Below are 25,076 nucleotides of genomic sequence, written 5' to 3' on the forward strand. Positions count from 1 at the left end.
TCCAAGAAGCACGGAGGAGGCCTGAGGCACCCCACTGAGAAGCAGGCTGCAAGGAAGCTCCAGGGACGAGGGGGTGCTCCAGTGCCCACTCCATCACTGACTGTGCTGTGGGAAAATGATCACGCTCTGTTAGCCCTAGCATTGCTCATCCGTAGAGTACAGATAAGACCCAGTCATTCATTCAGCCATTATACACTGAGCACTTACTATGAGCCAGGCGCTGGGAAGAACTGTGAATAAAATAGAGTCTCTGCCTTCAGTGGAACCTCCATTCCCAAAGGGAATCCATGCTTTGAAGAAAAATGAAGCAGGGAAGGAGGACCTAGAGCAGAATGAGGGTGAGGGAGTGGGGAGGGAGAGAGAATGCAGGATTTTAAGTAGATAGGCAGAGAAGGCCTCACACCAAGAAGGCAGTAAGGAAGGGAGCCGTGCAGAGATCAGATCATGCATTTCAGATAGAGGCTTTTATTTTGAGAAAGAATGCTATTTGGTAGGTTTCGATCACAGGAGTGACACTCTCTGATTTAACTTTTAATAGGATCACTTGTTCCAAATATATTTCTGTTCTAGACTCTGAGGCTAAATAAATGCCATAGAGAATAAGCCTCCTAAGTGAAACTGACGAGAAAAGACTCGCATTTTAGAAGTGGTTATTATAGTGCCCTGAGAGGGGAGCACCATGTGACGGAGTCTCTGTGTCAAGTACATCAGTTATGTGACTACTCGGCAACCTGATGGCTTCCACACAATTAGCTACAGAGCTACACCAGAAATAAATTTATGTCACTGGAATTATCATGGCTACTAGAAGGACAAGGAGCCCATCCCCTGTCCCAACTGACTCATCAGTGTGGCTATCTACTCAACAAGTGGCTGTTAACAAAAGGCCAGGAGAGACAATTTCTCAAGCAGCTGCTCCACAGAGAACACAAGTAGGGGCAGTTGAACCTGGGGATGAACATGGGTCAGCTACAGAAGGACCAAAAGCATATTATTCCCGAAAATGTAGCAGGCAAGGGGACAGACAGGCTGGTGTGACAGGGCCCAGGGCTGTGGAGGGGCTGGGAGCCATCAGGGGCATCAACAGCTCTTTGTGTGCCTATGCCAGGCCCTACAAAGTAGTGTTGTTATATGTGCACAACAAGGTCAGGGCAGTTATGAGAGCAGCTGCCTTTTCATGTATGTACGCCAGGAGCAGGAGGACAAGTGGCAACAGCATCTTAAAAAAAAAAAGCAGACACTATTCCTTGTTATCTCAGCAACAGATGACCAGAAAGATCATGACCCAGGCTCTCCATAAGGCCAGCATTCCCAGGTGAGGGAATAAAGACAGTGGGGTGACACTTCCCCAGAATGCTGACCACAAGCTCCACCACAACTAAAGCGCCACATGTGCAGCAGGACGGCTAGGCTGGGCACAGTCAGGATGGGAAAGGTAACAGAAACACATGTATCCAACCATCTAGGGACAGGGAAATACGACCTGCCATCCCATCTACAAAATCAAGGAGACAGAAAAAGTATTTGTCAAAATCTCAACACCCTTTCACAATAAAAACACTCAATAGAATAGGAATAGAAAAAAACATCAGCAATAAAGGGGAGGCACCTATGAAAAACCCACAGCGAACATACTTTATGATCAAAGACTGGATGCTTTCTGCCTAAGATCAGAAACAAGACGAGAATATCTGCTCTCATCACTTATATTTAACAATGTACTAGGTTCTATACAGGGCAGTTAGGCAAGAAAAGAAATAAAAGGCATCCAGATCAGAGAGGAAGACATAAAACTACCACTACTTGCAGATGACATGACCTTATAACTAGAATCTAACTCTAAAGAATCCACAAAAAACTATTAGAGCTAGTAAATGACTTTGGCAAAGCTGAAAGACGTAAGATCAACAACAAATCAATTGTATTTCTATACATCAGCAATAAACAATCTGAAAAGTTAAATTAAGAAAACAATTGCATTTATGACAGCATCAAAAAGAATAAAATAGGAATAAATCTAACAAAAGAAGTGTAAAACTTGTATGCTGAGAAATATAACACCCATTGAAAGAAATTAAAGAAAATCTTAATAAAAGACTCAGCTACATATCCAAAAAAAAAAATAGAAAACACACGTTCACACAAAAACTGGTACCCAAATATTCACTGCAGCTTGACTTGTAATAGCCAAAAAGGAAAACAACCCAAAGTACCCATTTTTCAACTGTCAAATGAACAAAAAACTGGTATATCCATATAGCAGAATATTATTCAGTTATAAAAAGGAATGAAGTACTGCTCATGGTACAACAAGAATGAATCTTGAAAACATTATATTAAGTAAGAGAAGCAAGTCACAACAGGCCACATATTATATGATTCTATTTATGTGAAATATCCCAAATAGGCAAATCCATAGACAGAAAGTGATTGCCAGTGGATAAGGGAGGGAGAAACTGGGACTGGCTGCTAATAGGTACAGAGTTTCTTTTAAAGGTGATGGAAATGTTCTGAAATTAGCTAGTGGTAATTATTGTACAATGCAGTAAATACACTAAAAATCACTGGATGATACACTTTTTAAAAATGGTAAAATGTATGTTAAATATGAATTATATCTCAATTTAAAAAACCAGGGAGTCAGACAAGATAATTTGAGGTCTCCTTCCGCATTGACTTTCTACAAGTATACGATTTACTTTCTGGTCATAAATTATTACGCTAGGGAGAAAAGACCATTTGCAACGTTCTCTTAAATTGTGAAGGTAGCAGTTATCTATGAGAATCATAATTAAAAAAATTTTTTTGACTTTGTTGCAGTCTTTATTCCCAAAATGATAATCGATCCTGAGTACACAATAACTGTGAAAATTCATTTGTATTTAGTTATCAACATAGGTTAACAATGCTGCTAATGTTTAGTTTTTCAGAAAAAAGATAAAATTCTATTACAATACCATGTCCTGGCCTACCAGAACTTCTTGGACTTAAATAAATGAACTTTACTTATACCTTTATAACTCAACATGCAGGGTTGTTTTAAGTTTTTTGTTTTGCCTCTCCTTATTGGAGGCTATAAACAGCTACAGTGCTAGAATTCTGTGTGTGAGGCTTTTCTTTCAAACAATATCTGTACTCTTACCTCTACTGATGTATTTCTCTTTGGTAGCCCATATCATTAGTCACCATCTCAAGGCTGGTGAACTTGAAGCTAATAACTCTTAAGTTAATTTTTGCCATTCCCAGAATATCTCAAAGGGAGCTCCTTTGTATGCAGCCACACACTCATCATTTGTGTAAAGATCAGACTGGCTCTGTTCCCAAATCTTAGGATTCAGCTCCTTTCTCTCCAGAAAAAGCATTAAAAGTAATTCTGTTTCCAAGAACAGACCCATTAGCAAGTGACAAGATTTCAACTTTTTCTGGTGAATTAGCACACACCGGCACTGCCTGAGACAGTATTCCCCTCATCTTTGCAGGTTTTAGATTACCAAGTAAAATCATCATCCAATTTTGCATCTGTTCAAGAGGAACTGGGTTACCAGGCCACTGACAACTGCTCCTGGGGCTGCTTCTCCAACATTTAGTTTCTACATACAAAGACTCTGCATCCGGATGTTTTCTGGCAGTGATGATATAACCAATTCAAAGATCCAGACGGGAAACATCTACTACTGGCTTAGAGTTAGTGCTTCCTGCTATTGATTGTTTTTTTTTTTTACTCCTTTTTCTCTCCTTTCTTTTCAAGTTTCTCTTTCACCTCTTTTCTCCTCCTCTTCCTCCTTTCATCTGTTCTTTGGCACCAGAAGATATGGTTGTTATTGGTATAGACTGTTATCACATTTTCAGAAACCGTGGAATTAGCATGCAGCGGAGTACCAGAAAAAAATGGTATTCGTTTCACTCCATTTTTAATTTCTGCCTGAATTAGCTCTTGCTTCAGTTCTTCAATTTAGCATTTTCAACTCGAAGTTTCTTCTCTTAAAGTTGCCTGCAAAATTGCTTCCTCCTTAAGAAGAGAAAGTTGCTGCTTAAGATATTTAATAATTTGATTTATCTCTGCATCCTTCTGTTCCAGTCTCTTCAGAACAGTGTCACTGGTTGCCATTTTTGCCAAGAAAAGGCAGAAAAGCATGATCATTAGGAAACAGTATTAGGTAAAAAGGCAAAAAGGCTAGTCTTCAAGTTGAAGGTATTTGCAATACATATAGATGGCAATGGACTTACACCAGAATATATAATAAGCGCTTACCTATCAATAAAAAAAATGGCATAAAATAGAAAATAGGCAAAAGACTTGACCAGCACTTCATAAAAGATGATATCCAATGGCCAATAAGCATATGAAAAGGTGCTCAACCTCATTTGTCAGTAAGAAAATGCAAGTTAAAACCACAATAAGATGCCACTACACGCCTGTCTGAATGGCTAAAATTAAAAACAAACAAACAAACAAACAAACCAGAAACAAACAAATATCAAGTTCTACTGAGGAAGGAGCAACTAGAATTCTCATGCCCTGCTAGTCAACTGCTACAGGCACTTTGGAAACCTGTTTATTAAACTATTTATTAAAGCTGAATACAGATCTTAAGTCCTGGTAATTTGATTCCTTGGTATTTACCCATCAAAATGCATATATATGTTCCATAAGAGATATATATAAGAATGTTCATAGTAGCCCTATTTGTAATAGCCAAATGGAGACAACTGAAGAGAACCCAAATGTCCATCAATAGTAAAATAGATAAATATACAATAGTATACTCATATAATGAAATACTATACAGCAATGAAAATGAATAAACCACTACTATATGTGATGACATGAGGGACTCACACGAAAGATATGATTTACTGTATGATTCCACTTATATAAAGTTCAAGGAAAGACAAAACTTAACTATAGTGTTAGAAGTTAGGTTAGTGGCTACCTTCGGGGAGTAGTAGAAACTGAGAGGGTTCTGGTGGGGTCTTCTGGAAGTGCTGGTGATATTCTACTTTCTGATTTGGGTGATAGTTTACAAAGGTGTATTCATTTTGTGAACATTCACTGAGCTGTACACTTGAGAGCTGCAATTACAGGCAAATCCTCTTTCTTTATAGGGTCTTTGGACAAATGATGAGAGACCTCAGAGTCTAAGTAGAAAGAAAAGCACTCAAGAAAGATATGAAATGCCCTGGAAAGATAGTCAAAGACTTCATTTTCTGGGGCCATACAAATAAACAGCCCATGCTCAGTTCCGTATCTTCTGATTCTAAACATGGCTCTTTTCTGTAGAATCAGACTGAGCCACTAACAAATTCTTGTGGAACAGTAGTAGTCACTGTTCCACTTTGACCTATTTGCAAAGAAACAAAAGCTTGTACCAACCTCTAAAGAAACAATGAATATTCTCAACTATTACAGAAGTAAAACCTGGACCGATTTTCTAGTTTCATTTAATTGTAAAATAATAACCATAGCCCAGAAACATTATAAAATCAAAAAAAAATCTTGAATTATTCTATCATTTTGATTTTTTTATGGTAAACTTTTCATATACATTTTAAACATGGTTTCAACTGTGATTACACATAGAGTTGTATACTCTGTTTCTTCTTTTACCATTATGTCAGAGAATTTTCCAGATTGCTACAATATTTTGAAACCACTATTTTTAACAACCACATAATATCTTAACAAGTGGATGTTTCACAAATTCACTTAGCTCCAATCTTAAGTACCTAGGGTTTTCTGAATTTCTACCACTATAAACCATGGACTGCTTTTTCAAATATCTTTTTCTATATTTCAGATTATTTTCTTAGGCTGGACTCCCAGATTGAAGGGAATGAACATATTCATGGCTCTAGATATATATTCTTCATCCACTATTTGGTTTTATTTTGAATACTGCTTACATTTAAATAAAATTCTAACAAATTCTGGACAATAAATTACTTAAGAATTATAATCCATTCACTTCCAAGATAACTTGAGATCGCTTATATAATGAAAACATAAACAGGAATAATAAAAATAATACGAATAGGAATAATAATGTGGACAAATATATATAGCTGACTAAATCAGAGGTAGGTAAACCACAGCCTATATGCTAAATCTGGCCCACCATCTCTTTTTGTAATAAAGTTAAACTGGATCACTACTATGCCCACTCATTTATGTGTTGTCTATGGCTGCTTTGATGTTATAATGGCAGAGTTGAGTAGTTGCAGCAGAGACTGTATGGCCAGCAAAGCCTAAAATATTTGCTATCTGGCTTTTACAGAAAAAGCTTACTACTCCTTGAATTAAACTATCCATACTTACAGATTTTAATCTTAAACTGCAAAATTCCCCATATATTCTGTTAAATCGATTTCCATTTCTGGGCAGGCTAGAGCAATTATGACTTGATTTACTCTCCCAGCAGAAACAACAATAAAAGCACACAAGAATATGAAACGATAGTTTTCAAGACAATGAATGGCAGGCGATAAAGGACAGTGATTGGCAAGGATATAGTATACTTGAACTATGAAGCGAATCTAATTGACATTTATAAAGCACTCCATCCAACAACAGCAGATTATACATTATCTTTAAGGAAACAAAGAACATTTACCAAGATAGACCATAACTGAAACCACAAAACAAATCTTAATGAATTTAAAAGGGTTCAGGTCATCCAAGGTATGTTCTTTGGCCACAAAGGAATTAAATTGGAAATCAGTAACGAAGGTATCTGGAAAAATCTCTAAATATCTGAAAACTAAATTATGGACTTCTAAATAGCTCATGTGTTAAAAATAAATCAAAAGGTAATTTAGAGAGTATTTTCAAGTGAATGAAAATGAAAACAGAACATATCATAATCTGAGAGATGGTATTTAATCAGAACTTAGGGGGTTAAATTTATACATGAAATGCCTGTATAAAGAAAGGAAAAAGTCTCAAGTCAACAATGTCAGCATCAAGCTTTTAGGTAACTAGAGAAAGAAGAGCAAATCAAACCCAATATAAACAGAAAAAAGGAAATAATAAAGATCAAAGTAAAATTAATGAAATAGAAAACAGAAAAATAGAAAAAGTCTATGAAAACTGGTTCTTGGAGAGCAAGAAAATCAATAAACTCCTAGGCAAACTGATCAAGAAAAAAGAGAAGACATAAATTACCAATATCAGGAATGAGAGAGATGACACCCCCCTACAGACTGTAAATATAGACTAGGATGGTAAATAACTATTATGAATAACTTTATGCCTATAAATTTAACAACTTAGATGAAATGGACAAATTTCTTGAAAAAACAAAGTACAGAGGCTCATTCAAGAAAGAGATACCATGAATAGTCTTATATGTGTAAGAGAAATAGAAATTTTAGTTTAAAAACCTTCCAATAAAGAAAATGCCAGGTCCAGATGGCTTCACAGATGAATTCTACCGAATATTTTTTTTTTAAAAAATAGCAGTACTACACACTTACAGAAAACTGAAGAAGAGGACTACTTCCCAACTCACTGTATAAAGCCAACATTATCCTGATACCCAAACCAGACAAATATATTACAAGAAAAGAAAATTACAGATTAATATCCCTTATGAACACAAATACAAAAAAAAAAATTCTAAACAAAACTTTTGCAAATTGAATTCAATGATATATAGACAGGATAATGCCTCACAACCACGTAAAGCTTATCCCAGGAATGGAAGGTTGGTTTACCAACTAAAAATCAGTCAAGACCCAGGTCTACAGACTTTAAAGAACTGCAGAGCTGGAAGACACCTTAGAGATCGTCAACCTAAAACTCTTGGTTTTATAGATGTGAAATGAGGTCCACAGAGCCTAGAATACATAGCTGATTAGTAGTTGGGCCTTAAAACTAATGGAGACCCAGCCAACAGCAGAAGCACATATTTTATTGCACTGAATTATTTAGTCACCACATATATTAGTATTTTATTACTTTAAAGGGAAGTATAGTGTGATGCTTTAGGAGTTAGAAAATCCTGGATTTAAATTCCAACTGTCTCCTATAGACTTGGGCATGTAATTTAACTTTCCTAAGCCTCAATATCCTTATTTGCTAAATAGTGATAATAGTGTTTGCATTGCAGGCTGGTTGTGAGGATTAAATAATACACTGAACCCTTTTCCTGCTTAGATAAAAAAAGTGCAGCTCACTGCCAGAGTTGACATCATGCACAGGAATGCTATGTTTTCTAGGATTTGACATTTTCAGCAATCAAGAATTACTATATTTTGTAAATGGAAATACCACTACTAAAAACAGAATGCTATAAACAGAATGATGTCATTTGTTTCCAAAGACTAACAATATACTAGAGCGATGCAAAAAATAATAAAAAAAAATATTTCATGGCAAACCGAGAGTAAGGTTAGGACTATAATTGGCGAGTTATCTTGGGATAAACGCTGCAGCCCTAAGTGCCACTGGCAAGTATTCTCGGGGCAAATGGGAGATGAGTTAAGGCATTCTGCAAAGCACTTGGCTCCTCCCAACAGATATGACTAATACTAACATCAACACCACCGCCTATAAGCACCATATTTAGATTATGAGGATATCAAGTTTAAGTTAGATGCTAAGGACAGAAACCATGTAGCCTACTCTTAGTAGATACTCCCTTGAAACCACCCACACCCAGGAAACCAATCCATCAAAGAGAAAATCAGACTATTGCTTGAGCTGTCATTTCTCTGTCTCTGGAGTGGGCTCTCCAGAGAATAAAACCTATTATATGAGTGGCCAGTTGCCTCCTTATACACACACTGGTTGTTTTCTCCCAATTACCTGCTTTCCCGTCCATAGCGGAAAAGGCTTTCGGATGGCGGGAGGAAAGAACTTCACGCGCCCCACTTTGTCCGTAAGTCCTCGGTATACCAGTTGCATGTACTGCTCCCGGTTGAAAAAGCAACCTCGAGTGGTCATGTTTGCACCTGAAACCATGTGATCCTGGATCAAGCCTGCCAATGGCTGGCCATCCTACAAACCAAAACATAAGAGAAGAACAAAGATAAAGTTTAAGTCACATTCTAAAGCTTAATCATCCACTTGGAGGCTACCTATCAGCAACAGCCCTGCCTTATAGCCCCATGTCATCCTTCCTCACAGCCTCAGTTGGCCAGTGCCCAGGCCTCTCATCTTGAGAGGAAACTGCCTCCCACAGCACAGGGCCAGGGCTTCCTGACTGACCAGCTCCCGCCTTTGCCATTTGCCCACAGTTCTATACTAAAACTGCCTCAAACTCATTCACTTCCCAAAGCCTTCTCTCCATACTCCCATCTGGTTCTAGTTACTCCAGCATATTTTTGGCTTTTAGGCATAAATTTGGCCTGGCTGCTGTTAGCTATGTTCTTGTTTTTATATTTTGGTTTTATGCTTTAGTATTTTTCATACATTTCTGGCCTGGTTCTCCTCTAAATTGGTCATCCATTCGACAAATAGTTACTGAGAGCCTACTGTGTTGCCTAGGCACTGGGTTAGACCTTCAATGTACTTCAGTAGACCGAACAAACATGATCCTTTAGGAAGAGGAAGAGCTAGAAGAAGCAAATGATTGGATAAATACACTGACACAGAGAGTTTTAAATGCCATGGAGGAAAACAACAGAACGGATCACCACACAGATTCGAGGCAGGGGGATAGTTGGGAATGGGCTCTATGAAGGGCAGTATTATAGCCAGGCCTGAGGAGTGACTTGGAGTCAGCTGGTGCAGGGAGGTGGGGGTTTAGGTAGAGGTTCCTCTAGAGGGCTGTGAGAAAGTCTTGACATACATGATTGTAGAAGGAAAGAATGTCCATTATGAGTGTCTTTTCACAATGCAGCACGTGTTCATGTGTGCCCTTAATAAAGACTGTTACCTACCAAATGCCCAAACAAGGGCTTTTATAAAAGCCCCAGTTTTGGTGGGTACATTTATCTCATTTGACATGCGTCACAGGCTTTCTGATCCTCAGTCTCCTGAACCTTATCTATAGGTCTAAGCTCACAGCAACACAGGGCACACTAAAGTAAAAATAGTTGTGCTCACTGTCATTCTTTGAGAAGCAGTTTTTGCAAACTTTTCAATGTTTATGGGAACTTGAGAAAAATCTGTGCTGTGGATCTAAAGATTGTTATCATTTGATGATTTGTTAAATACTATCCAACATTATGGCTATGTTTTATAAATAGGGCTAAAGGAACTCACAAATGCAGCCTTGGAGAAACAACAGGAATTTAACTACACGTACTAACTCAAAAGCTAAAAACGATGCTTGTCAAATAGTCTAAATACTGCAACAATGGCTCTATGTAAACGCAAAGCTAATTATTACAGATAGGCTGAATAGACGTTATAGATGAAAGGCAATATCGAATGGAGCACACGGCCCTTCTGATGAAAGCTTTGAGTACCAATCTGAATAAAAATTTATACTCCATGTTTTGTTCCAAAAACATAGTCTTATTTTGCTTGGGGGAAAAACTCAAACCAGTATTACGCATTTGACTCATCCCACAGTCTTTGGAGGCAGATAGAGAGTTTTTCTTTTGTTTTATTCCTTTAAAAAACTTAATTACAGGTTATGTGATCTATTCCATGCCTTCTCCTCTCTCCATCTAGATTTCTACATGACTAGAAAATTATCTTAATGACTAAATTGCTTTCAATGCAATAATCATGAATTCTACAGAGGAATGCTGATTAAAGCAATTTACTAAGGGTCTACTTATAATTCTGAATTTCCTAAATCCTGCTTAGGATCAGAAAGATCATCTCTGAATCAAAAACCCAGATAATTGTCAGCTATTCTATTCCACTTACTATCACAGCAAAATGCCATTACGGTTAACGTTTCTGGTTAAGATGCTTAGAGAATCAGAATATCACATGACTTGAATCTTCTAGCTGACTTAGTAGAAGCCAGGAAACTATTCCCAAGTCTTGTTAAAAGAATTTCCACAAAGCATTGGCCCTCAATAAAAACAAACAAACAAAGAAACAAACAAAAACCCAGAAGAAAATAAATTAATCCACAAAGAAACACATAAATAAAAAGTTTAACTGTTTTAAGGAAAAGAAATAAAATTCTATTCATCTCCTATTTTAAGTAAGAAGACAAATTACAATTCTATTAAATACATACAACCAACAAGAAAAAAAGTACTTTAATTGGATACTATGGTTAGATAAGGAAGAGAATCTGGAAATAGAGAAGAAACGGAATAATAAACAAAGAGAAATGGAAACAAAAGGAAATAAAGATACTCCAAAAACATGACCAATAAAAATGGCTTTCCTAGTTTAACAAAGCCAGCTCTTGTCCTCTTGGGACACTGCCACCAAAGTATGTCAAGATGTGTTCTATTTTTATCATCATCAGTAAACATAAGGATTCTACCTCTTGGCATTTACATTAAGAATAAAATTAAATGAAATGTATCAAGAATCAAAAGCTCTTTACCTAGGACAAAAGAAATTGAATAAAAGTGAAGTGAACTCTTAAATAATCCCCTAGAAATGTTTTACTTTTTATTTGTTAAGAAATTAATTTATTCAACTAACTATAAAGCCAGCACAAAGGTTAAAAGACAAAAGTAGGAAGATCATGTGTAATTACAACAATAAATTAAGGGACAGACACACACACATACACAAGAAGTAAAGCACAATAACAAAACCATAAATGTGGAGGGGGTCAGTAAAAATTGTAGTTATTTTAGAATGTGTTCAAACTTAAGGAACCATCAACTTAAAATGGACTACTATAAAGATAGCTTGGTATATATGAAGTATGTGGTAACCACAATCCAAAAATCTGAAAGTGATACACAAGAAATAAAGAGAAAGGAATCCAAACATAACACTACAGAAAGTCATCAACATATAAGAAATAAAGAGAATAGAAAGGAACAGAAAAGAACTACAAAAACAATCAGAAAACAATTAATAAAATAGCAATAAATACATACCTATCAATAATTACTTTAAATGAAAACAGACTAAATGTTTCAATCAAAAGACATGGGCTGGTGAATGAATAATAAAAACAAGATCCATACATATGCTACCTACAAGAGACCCACTTTAGATTGAAAGACACACAGAGACTGAAAGTATAGAGATGGAAAAAGATACTTCTTTTTGCATCACTTTGTTTCATGCAAATGGAAATGAAAACAAGCTGGGTAGCAATACTTATAATAGACAAAATAGACTTTAAGACAAAGGCTGTAACAACAGACAAAGAAGGGTATTTTATAATGATAAAGGGGTCAATCCAACAAGAGGATATAACTCTTGTAAACGTCTATGCACCCGATGTAGGAACACTTAAATATATAAAGCACGGCCAGGCTATATACTGATGAAAGTAAAGGGACAGATGAATAGTAGTAAATGCAGGGGACTTTAACAACCTATTGACATCAATGGATAAATTATCCACGCAGAAAATCAACAAGAAAACAGAGGCCTTAAATGACACATCAGACCATTCAGATTTAATTGCTATTTTTAGAGTCTTTCACCCTAAAGCAGCAAAATATATATTCTTTTCAGGTGCACATGGAAAATTTTCCCGGATAGACTACATGTTAACACCACAAAACAAGTACCAATAAAGAAGACTGAAATCATATCAAGCATGTTTTTCGATCACAATGGTATGAAAACAATTAATTACAAGAAAACTGAAACACACACAAACACATGAAAGACAAATAACGTTCTACTAAACAATGAAATCAAGTTAGAAATCAAAAGATACCTTGAGGCAAATAAAAATGAAAGCATGATGACCCCCAAAATCTGTGAGACACAGCCAAAGCAGTTTCTAAGAGGGAAATTCATAGCAATACAGGTCTACCTCAAGAAACAAGAAAAATCTCGGATCAACAATTTAACCTTACACCTAAAGGAACTAAAAGAAGAAGAACAAACAAAGCCCAAAGTGAGTAGAAAGAAGGAAATAATAGAGATCAGAGTGGAGAGGCCTCACTATTGCGGCCTCGCTGGGTGGGCGCATCCAGTTCTCCGAGCAGGGCCCCAGCGACCACCTACATCACGTGCCAGTGCAGCATCACCTCCTCCAAGACCGTGCTGGTGTTTCTCAACCTCATCTTCTGGGGGCAGTGAGCATTTTGTGAGAGCCTATGTCTTCATCACTTATGATGACTACAACCACTTCTTTGAAGATGTGTACACTACCTGCTGTAGCGATCATAGCTGTAGGAACCCTACTTTTCATTATTGGGCTAATTGGCTGCTGTGCCACAATCCACAAAAGCTGCTGTGGACTGGCCACGTTTGTCATCATCCGACCCTGGGTTTTTGTCACAGAAGTCATTGTAATGGTTTTGGGATACATATATAGAGCAAAGGTGGAAAATGAGGTTGACCACAGCATTCAGAAAGTATGTAAGACCTACAATGAAACCAACCTTGATGCCGCTAGCCAGGCTATAGATTATATATAGAGACAGCTGCACTGTTGTGGAATTCACAGCTACTCAGACTGGGAAAATACTGACTGGTTCAAAGAAACCAAAAACCAGAGTGTCCCTCTCAGCTGCTGTAGAGAGACCTCCAGCAGCTGTTATGGTAGTCTGGCCTATCCCTCCAACCTCGCACTGAGTGGTATGAGGCTCTAGTTGTGAAGAAGCTACAAGAAATCATGATGCATGTTATCTGGGCAGCGCTGGCATTTGCAGCTCTTCAGCTGCTGGGCATGCTGTGTGCATGCATTGTGTTGCGCAGATAGAGCAGATATCTTACTTACAAGCTCCTCATCCCTGGCAGAACCTAGGCATAGTTGAAAACTCAAGCCTGAGCTTTTTAGTCTTGTTCTGATTTGGAAGATGAATTGAGCAGGTCTATTCCTGTCAGCCTCCTGAACTTGTTTAGTTAAAGCACCCATACACAGGTGTTAGACAGAGCTGCTTGGCCCTTCATGTGCCCACCTACTTACCTAGATCTTACAAGCTCCTCATCACTGGCAGAACCTAGGCATAGTTGAAAACTCAAGCCTGAGCTTTTTAGTCTTGTTCTGATTTGGAAGATGAATTGAGCAGGTCTATTCCTGTCAGCCTCCTGAACTTGTTTAGTTAAAGCACACATACACAGGTGTTAGACAGAGCTGCTTGGCCCTTCATGTGCCCACCTACTTACCTACTAACCTATGACTTTCTTTTCTAGCTGACTCTCCATGTCCCTAAGTTTTTAAGTATGATAGTATAGGTTCTAATTTCAGAACTATTTGTGAATGGCGTAGTGTGGTAGAATTAAGGGAGGGTGTGGCTTGCTTCTGTTACCTCCAAGCAGTAATGGGACTGCTCCTGAAGTACCACTGGGTCCTGTCAGGCTTCACAATGAACAATCCTTGGCCAAAGGTTTTTGAGAGAAGGGGGAATTAACACTAGACGATGCCTCTCATCGGTGTCCTTTTAAAAATATATACTGTAGCCCAATAAGATAGCAACTGTACAAAATGGTTAAAATAGATTTTAGAATCATATAATGTGCATCTTGGTTCATCTTCAAAATCAGACTGATGTTTGAAACTAGCTGTTTTTAATCATCAAAGTTGGCTTTATAGGAGGAGTATAATGTACGTACTACTGTTTTAAAACAATGAGTGTGATTGTGTGTGTGTATGTGTTTGTATGATTGAGTCCATTCGTTGTAAGTCTAAACTTATCAGAAGTAATGTACCTATATAGGCTAGCAAAATAATATATAGATGTGATCTCAGTTGTAAATAGGAAAATCTAATTCAATAAACAGTATTACCCGTCAAAAAAGAAAAAAGATCAGAGTGGAGATAAATGAAATATTCTAAAAGAGAATAACATAGAAAAACAATGAAACCAAGAGCTGGTTATTTGAAAAGCTAAACAAAATTGATAAACCTTTAGCTAGACTCAACAAAAAGACAGAGGGCCCAAACAAATTAGAAATGAAAGAGAAAAAGCGACAACCAAAACTACAGAAATACAAAGGATTAAAAGAAACTACTATGAACAATTATATACCATCAAACTGGACAACCTGGAATAAATGGATAAGTTTCTAGAAATATATAAGCCTCCAAAATCAAATCAAAAAGAAACAGAAAATCTGAACGAACCATTAACTACTGATGAAATTGAATCAGTAATCAAAAACTCTCAAGAAACCAAATTCCCAGACCAGCTGGCTTCAGGTGAATTTTACCAGTCAAAGAATTACCACTTATTTTTCTCAAACTATTCCAAAAAATTCAAGAGGCAAAAAAGCTCCCAAGCTCATTTTACAAGGCTACCATCACCCTGATTCCAAAACCAGACAAAGACTTTACAAAAAAAGAAAATTATAGGCTGATATCCCTGATGAACATAGAAGCAAAAATCCACAACAAAATATCAGCAAACCGAATTCAGCAATACATTAAAAATATCAAATACCATGATCAAGTGGGATTTATTCCCGCGATGCAAAGATGATTCCATATCCGCAAGTCAATTAACATGATACATATTAACAAAATGAAGGATAAAAATCATATAATCATATCAATAGATGCAGAAAAGGAGATTGACAAAATTCAGCATCCATTTGTGCTAAAAAATATCAGCAAAGTGGCTATAGAAAGAACATATCTCAACATAATAAAGGCCATATATGATAAACCCAAAGCTAACATTGTACTCAATGTGGAAAAGCTAAAGGCATTCTCTGTAACATCAGAAAGAAGATAAAGATGTCCAATTTGACCACTTTTATTCAACATACTATTGGAAGTCCTAACCACAGCTATCAGACAAGAAAAAGAAATAAAATCCATCTAAATTGGAAATGAAGATGTAAAACTGTCATTTGCAGATGACATGATACTATATTTAGAGAACCCTAGAGATTCCACCAAAAACTATTAGATAAATGAATTCAGTAAAGTAGCAGGATATATCTGAATTAATATTCAGAAATTGGTTGCATTTTTATACACCAATAACAAACTATCAGTAATAGAAATTAAGAAAACAATCTCATTTACAATTGCATCGAAAAGAATAAAATAACTAGGAATTTAACCAAAGATGTAAAAGACCTGTACTCAGAAAACTATAAGACAATGAGGAAAGAAACTGAAGATGCAAATGAATGAAAGCATATACTGTGCTCATGCATAGGAAGAATTAACATCGTTAAATGTTTATACTACCCAAAGTAATCTAGAGTCAGTGCAATCCCTATCAAAATACCAATGGCATTTTTCAGAGAACTAGAATAATATTAAAATTTATATGGAAACACAAAGATCTCTAGCCAAAGCAATCTTCAGAAAAAAGAACAAAGGTGGAAGTATCATGATATCAAACTATACTATAAGGCTATAATAATCAAAATAGCATGGTACTGGCATAAAATGCATACATACACAAATGGAACATAATAGAGAACCCAGAAATAAACCCACGTCTATATGGTCAACTAACCTATGACAACAGAGGCAAGAATATATAATGGAGTAAAGACAGCCTATTCAATAAATGATGTTGGGAAAACTGGATAGATACATGCAAAAAAATGAAACTAGACCACTTTCATGGACCATATACAAGAATAAACTCAAAATAGATTAAAGACTTCAATGTAAGACCCAAAACCATAAAACTCCTGGAAGGAAATGAGGCAGTAAATTCTGTGACATTGCTTTTAGTAATATTTTTTTTTGGATACATCTCCTTGGGCAAAGAAACAAAAGAAAAAATAAACAGAACTATATCAAACTAAAAAGATTTTACACAGCAAAGAAAACCATGAACAAAATGAAAAAACAACCTATTGAATGGGAGATATATCGATAAGGAGTTAATATCTAAAATATGTAAGGAACTCAAACAACTTAACACCAAAAACACAAATAATCCAATTAAAAATTTGTCAGAGGATTTGAATAGACATTTCTCCAAAGAGGACATACAGACAGCCAACAGACATATGAAAAGATGCTCAATGTTGCTAATCATAAGAGAAATGCAAATTAAAATCATAATGAGATTTGATTATCCTACTTGTGAGAATGGCTATCATCAATAAATTCACACACAAGTGTTGTCAAGGATGTGGAAAAACAGGGAACCCTTGCGCACTGTTGGTGAGATTAGAAAATGGTGTAGCAGCTATGGAAAACAATATGGAGGTTCCTCAAAAAATTAAAAATAGAACTATCATTATGACCCAGCAATTCCACTTCTGGGTATTTATTTGACAAAATCCAAAACACTAATTTAAAAAGTCATATGCACCTCTATGTTCACTGCAGCATTATTTACATTAGTCAAGATACGGAAGTAACCTAAATGTCCACTGATAGACAAATGGATCAAAAAGAAGTGGTACATACATACAATGAAATATTACTCATCCATAAAAAGTGAAATGTTACAATTTGTGAGGGCATTGATGGACCTAAAGAGTATTATGCTAAGTGAAATAAGTCAAAGACAAATAGCATATATTTTCACTTACATGTGGACTACAGAAAACAAAATAAATGAACAAAGAAAACAGAAACAAACTAGATACAAAGAACGATTTGATGATTGCCAGAAGGGCGGGGGATTGAGCACTGGAGTGAAATGTTACAATTTGTGAGGACATTGATGGACCTAGAGAGTATTATGCTAAGTGAAATAAGTCAAAGACAAATACCATATATTTTCACTTACATGTGGACTATAGAAAACAAAATAAATGAACAAAGAAAACAGAAACAAACTAGATACAAAGAACGATTTGATGATTGCCAGAAGGGCGGGGGATTGAGCACTGGGTGAAAAATGTGAAAAGGATTAAGAAATACAAATTGACAGTTATAACAGTCAAAAGGATGTAAAGTACAGCACAGAGAATATAGTCAATAATATTGTAAGAACTATGTATGGTTCAGGTAGGTACTAGACTTATTGGAGTGAGTACTTCGTAAGGTATATAAATGTCTAATCACTGTGTTGTACACTGAAACTAATACAATATTATATGTCAACTGTAATTGAAAAAAAAATTTTTAAAAAAAGAAAATTAATTTATTGATATAAGCCTATTTACCTGTGTTGTGCCTGTCTACCGACCTAAAACTCATAGGCATGGGAGCATGTGATGAGGCACATCTGGATTTAAATAGGTCAGGCATCTGCAGGACAGGTGTAAACATGAAGCTCCCTATATTATCTTTTTCAATCAAAATCAGGTATAGAACATTCAAGTTCACTGGTCTGAGAATTTCAGAGCGCCCCAACTCCTTACACAGCTAATGTCCAGAGGTCACTCTGCCAGCAAAATTAAACCGTCTGCAGCTCTCTGGTAGTGTTCCCTGTGGTGAAATGTGATGCTGTCTGTAGAGAGTCAGAGAGCCAGCTCAGCCCTGGCATCTACTTACTGCCCTCACCTAGCCCCAGCCTCGCCTGTCAAGGGGGCTGAGCATATGGGCTTAGGGGTCAGGTGCTAGGTTCAATCCTGACCTCATTGCTGGCTGATAAGTTACTCACTCGTGTTTCCTCATCTAAAAATTGCACCTGCCTCATAAAGCTGTTGTGAGGACTAAATAAGAGAATGTTGGCAAATTGTGTGAAGCAGTGCATAAATGAAGAGGAAGTACTTAACAGGTGAGCTTTTACTGCCACTACAACTATAGCTATGACCGTTACCATTTACATGAAAAGACAAAAGCCTATTTTCAAATTAGTAAACTTATCTCATTCTAAGTATTTCATCTAATTATTAGTACATTAGTAAAAATTAGTAAAATTATTTCTCCTAATTTCCAAGTGCCCTGAGTGGGCCCTAACTCTTGCCTACTTACAGCCCCTTCACTAATCAACAGCCGGCTAAGGTAGGCACAGAAAGTAAAGTTAAACAATTGTGTTCATTATGAACCCACTGTGGTGCATCTGGTGGGAAAAGAGGCTAGGGCACTAGCCCCTGGCCACCTGCCTGAGTTCCAGGGAGGGAGATGACTGATGGGGAAAGAGAAGTTCCCAGAAAGAGAGGGCAGTAATCAATGCTGGACATCTCTGAGCAGAATCTAGTGCTTCTCAGACTGCAACGGTCTCTGTCTCTCCTGCAGAAGGGCTGCAGGGCCCACAGAGGGAAATGAACAAAATTCCGAGGATCTAGGAGCTCCCGGTTCCTCCTCCTCCTTCTCAGCTACATGTCTCGGGGCAAGTTACACCACTTCCTCATGTGCAGATGTGGACATTAGTAGCACCTACTCCACCCTCTGTGGGGAGGGTAAAAGGAGAAGCCTCCAAAGTGCTTCGCATCCTGTCTGGCACTGAAAAGGTGCTTGGAAATGGTAGCCACATTTCCAAGTGGTACAGTAGGAAATGTATTATCATTACTACTAATTCTTTCATACTCTACCACAATCCAAGTGAATGATGTATTACTGTGAATCACTGATGCATGAGACTTATGGTTTAAAAGGCCTCCGGTCTTTGGGTGAGTGATGAGGAGTAAGGAGGGATGCGGCTCTTTCCCCGCTCTGTTGCTCCCATGAGCACATGCTCACTCCATCTCTGCCACTTAGTAGGAATGAGTCAGCTGGCCAGGCCTCTGAGGACCAGCCTCAGTGAGAGAGAGAAGGAAGGGATTCAAAGAGGAGATGCCTTCGTGGGCTGGAGGGGACCTCATCTGGGTACTTGGAGTTAAGCTGTCTCTTAAAATTCATTCAATCATAATTCAAAGGATCAAAGTCATCTGAGGATCATGGGGACCAACACAGTTGGGATGCTAATGCTTGCCATAGGCTAATAAGCTACAAATCTAAGCCTATTATGTAGCTGCTAAACTCAGCTTTTGGTGATGACTTATAATTTCTCCATTTAAGAGGCAGCAAAACAGAAACCTTTCCCTGGCTCTAAGGAACTAGAGGGCCAGAAACTCCACCTGAAAGTAGCCAGGACCCTGTGTTCCACATGCCTCTGCCCTGGGCCCACTGACTCCAGGAACTGGAGAGGGCCCAGATCTGAAGAGTCGAGTTGTGCCGGCAATAACTGTGGAATGGCCCCAAAGTCAGACCTACCTTGGGAACAAGGTATTGCTGATCCGTGCAGGCCAGGACAGAGGCTTCGGCCCGGCCCAGCTCACTCTGGGGAAAGTGGGCATTCATCTCGTCTCCATCAAAGTCAGCATTGTAGGCTTTGCAGTTGGCATAGTGGAGCCGTAGGACTTTCTCTTCGGGAAGGATGCGGGCGTGATGTGCCTGGATGGAGGGTTTGTGCAGGGTGGGCTGTCGGTTCAGGAGGAGAATGTCCCCGTTTTTCACATGCCGGCACACCTAGGGCAGGGGAGAGAGCAGAAGGGTGATCAGAGGCAACTTCAGTATCATTACAACTATTCTGGGAACTCACCTCCGACTGGCCTGAGTGTGGCCTCTGTCTCATGCTTTATTCAACTAAATAAAGGGGGAATTTTTAGTCTGGAGCAAAACTCTAGAATTCTTTGAGAAATAGTCACTAAGCCTCTTTGGTACTCTGAGAAATAGCTGCTAGCCTAGCACAGCCCTGACCCGGGCTCTGGGCTCAGTGGTATAAGCAACAGACAAGGCTCCAGACCTCTGTCCAGAAACTCTGTCTACTTCAGAGATGCATGCCCTTTCCAGAGTCTTGAATTCCTCAGAAAATTAATTTGAAGAAAGAAATGGATACATCTGAAGACATCATATCTGCATGTAGCTGTAAAACCCCTGGGCTTGAAAGGACTTGGCAGACCTCTAGAATCCCCTCTGCTTACGCATGAGTATGTTATTCTAAGTATAAATTCCACACTTTAGAAATATCTTGCCCAACCTCATATAGCAGAGCCAGGACTGGAACACAGGGTTCCTGATTCCCAGTTCAATGCCCTCTGAAAACATTTTATTACATTCAAAATATTAATGTTTAAATTGCCATAGTCTTCAGGAAAGAAATTTGACAAAGGTGTTTAGAACATTTAAAATTCATTTCCTTTTGGCATTTCAGAAGAAAAAGAGTGCCAATGCAAGACTTTATGAACATTATGTTTACGTGGCACTGTTTATAGTGGCAAAAACTGAAAATGACCTGGCCACCCTACAGAAGGAGCATAGGTGAATAAATCATGGTATATACTATGGAATATTATGCACTGATGAAAAGGGCTCTGTTAAATCTCTCCCAGTCTTGAAGTGACGGCAATAATGTATTCCAGTTAAAAAAAAATCCAGATGCCAGCTAAGGTGCTAGGATGAGGCAATTCAAACCCAATCCAACTCTGTACGTATTTATACACACAAAGGGAAAAGGATGTATGGCTCCTCACCAAGCTGCTACTCTGGGCTCCTTAGGGCCAGGGGCGCATGCGGAAGGCGAGTAAGGCACAGATTATCCTTACATCATTATTATTACCTTTATACATCTTAGTATTGTTCATGTTACGATGAGCAGGTTATTTACTTCTGTAAAAATTTTTTAAAAGATCTTCAAGTATTTTTAAATAAAGCAAAAACTACTAAATGATATGCTCATTGTAGAAGGAAAACAAAATACAGACAAATTTAAAGAAAATAAAAACCACAAGTAATTTTACCCCTTAAAGATAAGCACCATTCACACTTTTTTTCACCAATATGCCACTGGTCATGCCCTCCCAAAAGAACACCTCCTCCCACAAAGTTGACTTTAATATTAGATCTGTTAAGCCTTTTACTGCCTTTTATCTTATATTAACTACCGGGCTTTCTAAATGATGAATAAAAATGATATTTTAAAAAGCAAATGCGTGAAAAACTGCTACCTCAACTATTCTGCAGGCCCCCTTAGCAGCCCAGGGGAATCGTGGAGACTCAGTGAGACCTCCCCCCACCCCAATTCTCCTCTAAATCCCAGCAGATAACAGGCTGAGGGAACAACAAAGTTCTCCAAGGCTACTGTCTTCTTATGTTGTCCACATTTATGAAGCTGTATCAGAAAGCTGGAGAAAGAGAGAGGCTACGGTTAATAAGAGATGTTCCCCACCTCCCTCCTCCCATTCCTACTAATCTAGGCTGAAAGTTTCCCCCAACTCAGTGAAGGAGGGAGCAAACCTCACAAATTCTAAAAGGCAGTTCCAAAAACACTTGATGTAGAGTCAGTCTTTCTGCACCCCAAGGAACTCAAACCTTCCCCTCCCTGCCTCCGCTTCAGTGTTTGCAGGGAGACCTGGACTCTGAGGGTTCCCATGAGCATCTGCCCAGGGCATGTTATTGAGCCTGAGCTGACTTTCAAGGTCTTATTTCTTTAGGCTCTCAAGGGAGTAACTGCCCGACCTGTGGCCCAGGCTCAAAACCCCAGGCTGGGCCTCAGATCTAAGTCTCACAAATTCGAGACATCCTCCAGCATAAGCAAAGCCCATAGCTGGGAAGGCACGCAGGCCAGACTGGCAGGCACCCGCCAATTCAAACAGAAGCCCTGGAGCACAGGGCATTCCCCTCGCCAAACCAAACCTGAAGTCCTTCCTTTTTCATCTGTCTCTAAATAAATACTGCAGTGAAAATTAGCATGCCCCTGTGCCCGGGTCAGAGTTTTCAGAGGCATACCCAGAGCCAAAATCGGCTTCTGGCAGACTGCAGGGCCGAGAAATGAGACTTGGCTGTCCTGCCCACTTCCTCCTCCATTTACGAGGCCCAGGGGAAGGGGCAGAGATTTCATACCTCCTGGGAGACAGGCCCTTCGGTCATCCTTTTCCCTCCTCTCTTAACCCCTCTCATCCTCACTTGGACCTGTGACTTCACCCAGCCCTTTAGCCCTGATCTATACACAATATCACTGACGAAAGTCTTTACAAATTACAAATAAATTATTATAAGTGCACACATATTTGATGCAATTTATAAGTATATATTATATGTATAACGTGATTGAGTTTTTGGAGAATAAAGATAATCATCCTGAGTCCTCAGGTCCTGATGTCAGAACTACTTTTCCTTGATAAAGTCCTTTCCTATCTTTGCCCCTGGGCCTCATCGTCAGGTCCAGCGTGGCCCTCATGCCTCAAAGCCTCCCATGCCTCAGCCTGGACCCATCCACTCCACAGGGGTTTCCGAGTGGTGAGCAGAACATCCTGCTCTTGCCCTCATGGGAACTCAAGGGCAGACAGATGGGTGCATACACAGTGACAATACAACACAATAAGAGCTGTGAGAGGATGAGGGTGTGGTGGGAACACAGTGCGGGGACCACACACAGTTTTGAGAGGGGCAAACTATAGTCCACAGGCAAGTCACCTGTTTTTGTAAATAGAGTTATTTTGGGGAACACAGCCATGCCTATTTGCTTACCACCTGTGGCGGCTTTCACGCTACAACAGCAAGGCTTCAGGGCCCACAAAGCCTAAAATATTTACTATGTGGCCCTTTGCTGAAAAAGTTTGTGGACCTCTGTGCTGGAGGAAGGAGGGCATTGCTGAGAAAAGGACTAGCAGGAGTTAGTGGGGGAGTCCAGGAGAGGGCAAGGGGACAGTAAGCACAAGGCCTGAAGGGGAGAGAGAGCCCTGCATGGACGGGATGGCTGCAGTGTGAGGGGCGAGCTGAGAGGTGAGGCTGGAGGAGGAGGCAGGGACCGTGTACTCATGGCTAGAACTTTAGCCGGAAGACTAGCAACTGGGCCCACCTCAAACAACCTCGCTGCTGCTCAGAATGCATTTCAGTCACTTCCCATGAACTGACCAACGTGGGGCAGTGAGACCAACTGTCCCTCTATAAGCTCCCAAGCCCACTCACCTCCAACCCTATAGCCGTAACTGAGACCATGCAAAGTGGTTTTGTTGCAGCTGCCTCATCCTCACATCCCAATAATGTCAGAAACCCCCATATTCTTATATTTTTTCTTCAAATGTCCTCAGTTATAGCCTTTGCTGCCTTACAAAGGCTCTGAAACCTGGCTCCTTCTTTTTTTGAATTGCTCTTCTAGATCATAGGTGATTTTCATTTGGACAAAAATAATGCGTCTTCTCGGTTTCCTCATTCATCTGAATTTCATATTTATCTCACGAATATCTAATAAGTGCCCCTGGGAGATACAAAGATACCCAGGGGCTGATCTTGACCCAGAGAACCCCTCGCCCACATGTGAGAGGACAGACGCAGACACCACTCTCTTCTCCCTCAGCTTCCTGAGGCCCAACTTCCCAGTTTCCCCCATTTTCTATATTGTACTTTGTGGTTAAAGGATTTAACACTCTAATAATTTCAAGGCTTAACTTTGTGGCCCCTTAATCCAAGCCCTGTACTTCTACCTTTTATGCAAGATGGGCCCTGAGATTCTCCACGATCACCCCTTAGAAGGGCCCAGATGCCACTCCGTCCAGGGCTCTCCCATTCTCCCATTCTGTAAACCATGGCTTCCTTCTCACCTCTCCTCTCTTCTACAGCCCTGACACCCAGCTATCGCCAAGTCCCCCGGCTCTCCCTCTGAAACATCCCCTGCTTTCACCCCTAGCTCCCCAGTAGCCCTCAAGCTGGCCCTCACTTGCTTCCTGATGACTACAAAGCCCCCTGCCAGCCCACCCTACACAATGCCCTCAAACTCCTTTCTTCCTGAGCATCATGTAAATAAAGTCACCGTCCTCCATTGCTATTCCCTATCGTGCCTGCCATAGCACTCAGCAGTCTCATTCCTTAATGGTGACACAGTAAACTCCAGGGTGACAGGATCCTGTCCAAGCGCAGTACGTAGGAGGTAGTGAGCCCTCACTCAGTACCACCTGACCCCACTCTGCTCTCCATTCTCAATTTTCTCTCAAAATTTCCTATGGACACCATTTCAATGTTTGACTTCAGTTAACTGTTAAGTGAAATACACCCTGAATTCACTTACAGTTCTCACACAGCTCCTAGCAAAACACCAGGCACTTAAGGAAGGCAGGAAAACCTGTGAGCCTGAACACAAACCTTACTTAATACACTAGATAAGAACAAATTTGGTGACTTGATTTGTTCCTGCATGTGTTCCCTGCCACCAAAGCAGAAATCATGTGGCATGTTACTGCTCTGCATCAGGAGAGCTGCAAGATGGGGAGGAAGCAAGACGACAAGCTG

At 39.1% G+C, this 25,076-nt stretch overlaps 1 protein-coding gene and 2 pseudogenes across 3 annotated transcripts in view; 1 reads left to right on the forward strand and 2 right to left on the reverse strand.

Annotated features, from left to right (window-relative positions):
* The window catches only part of POLR1A (RNA polymerase I subunit A), an 87,342-nt gene that overhangs the window by 34,029 nt on the left and 28,237 nt on the right, over positions 1-25,076 (reverse strand). For all 3 annotated transcript variants that reach the window (XM_025050891.1, XM_025050890.1, XM_025050888.1), the window contains exons 13-14: positions 20,064-20,318; positions 8,807-8,998 (exon numbers count right to left, since the gene is read on the reverse strand). In XM_025050891.1, coding sequence (XP_024906659.1) covers positions 8,807-8,998; positions 20,064-20,318 — 447 coding nt within the window. The remainder of the gene's footprint in view (positions 1-8,806; positions 8,999-20,063; positions 20,319-25,076) is intronic.
* On the reverse strand, positions 2,074-4,664 carry LOC112484534 (annotated as a pseudogene).
* LOC102884851 lies at positions 13,131-13,805 on the forward strand (annotated as a pseudogene).

This window comes from Pteropus alecto, unplaced genomic scaffold (assembly GCF_000325575.1).
Source record: "Pteropus alecto unplaced genomic scaffold, ASM32557v1 scaffold117, whole genome shotgun sequence".
NCBI classification, from domain to species: Eukaryota; Metazoa; Chordata; class Mammalia; order Chiroptera; family Pteropodidae; genus Pteropus; species Pteropus alecto.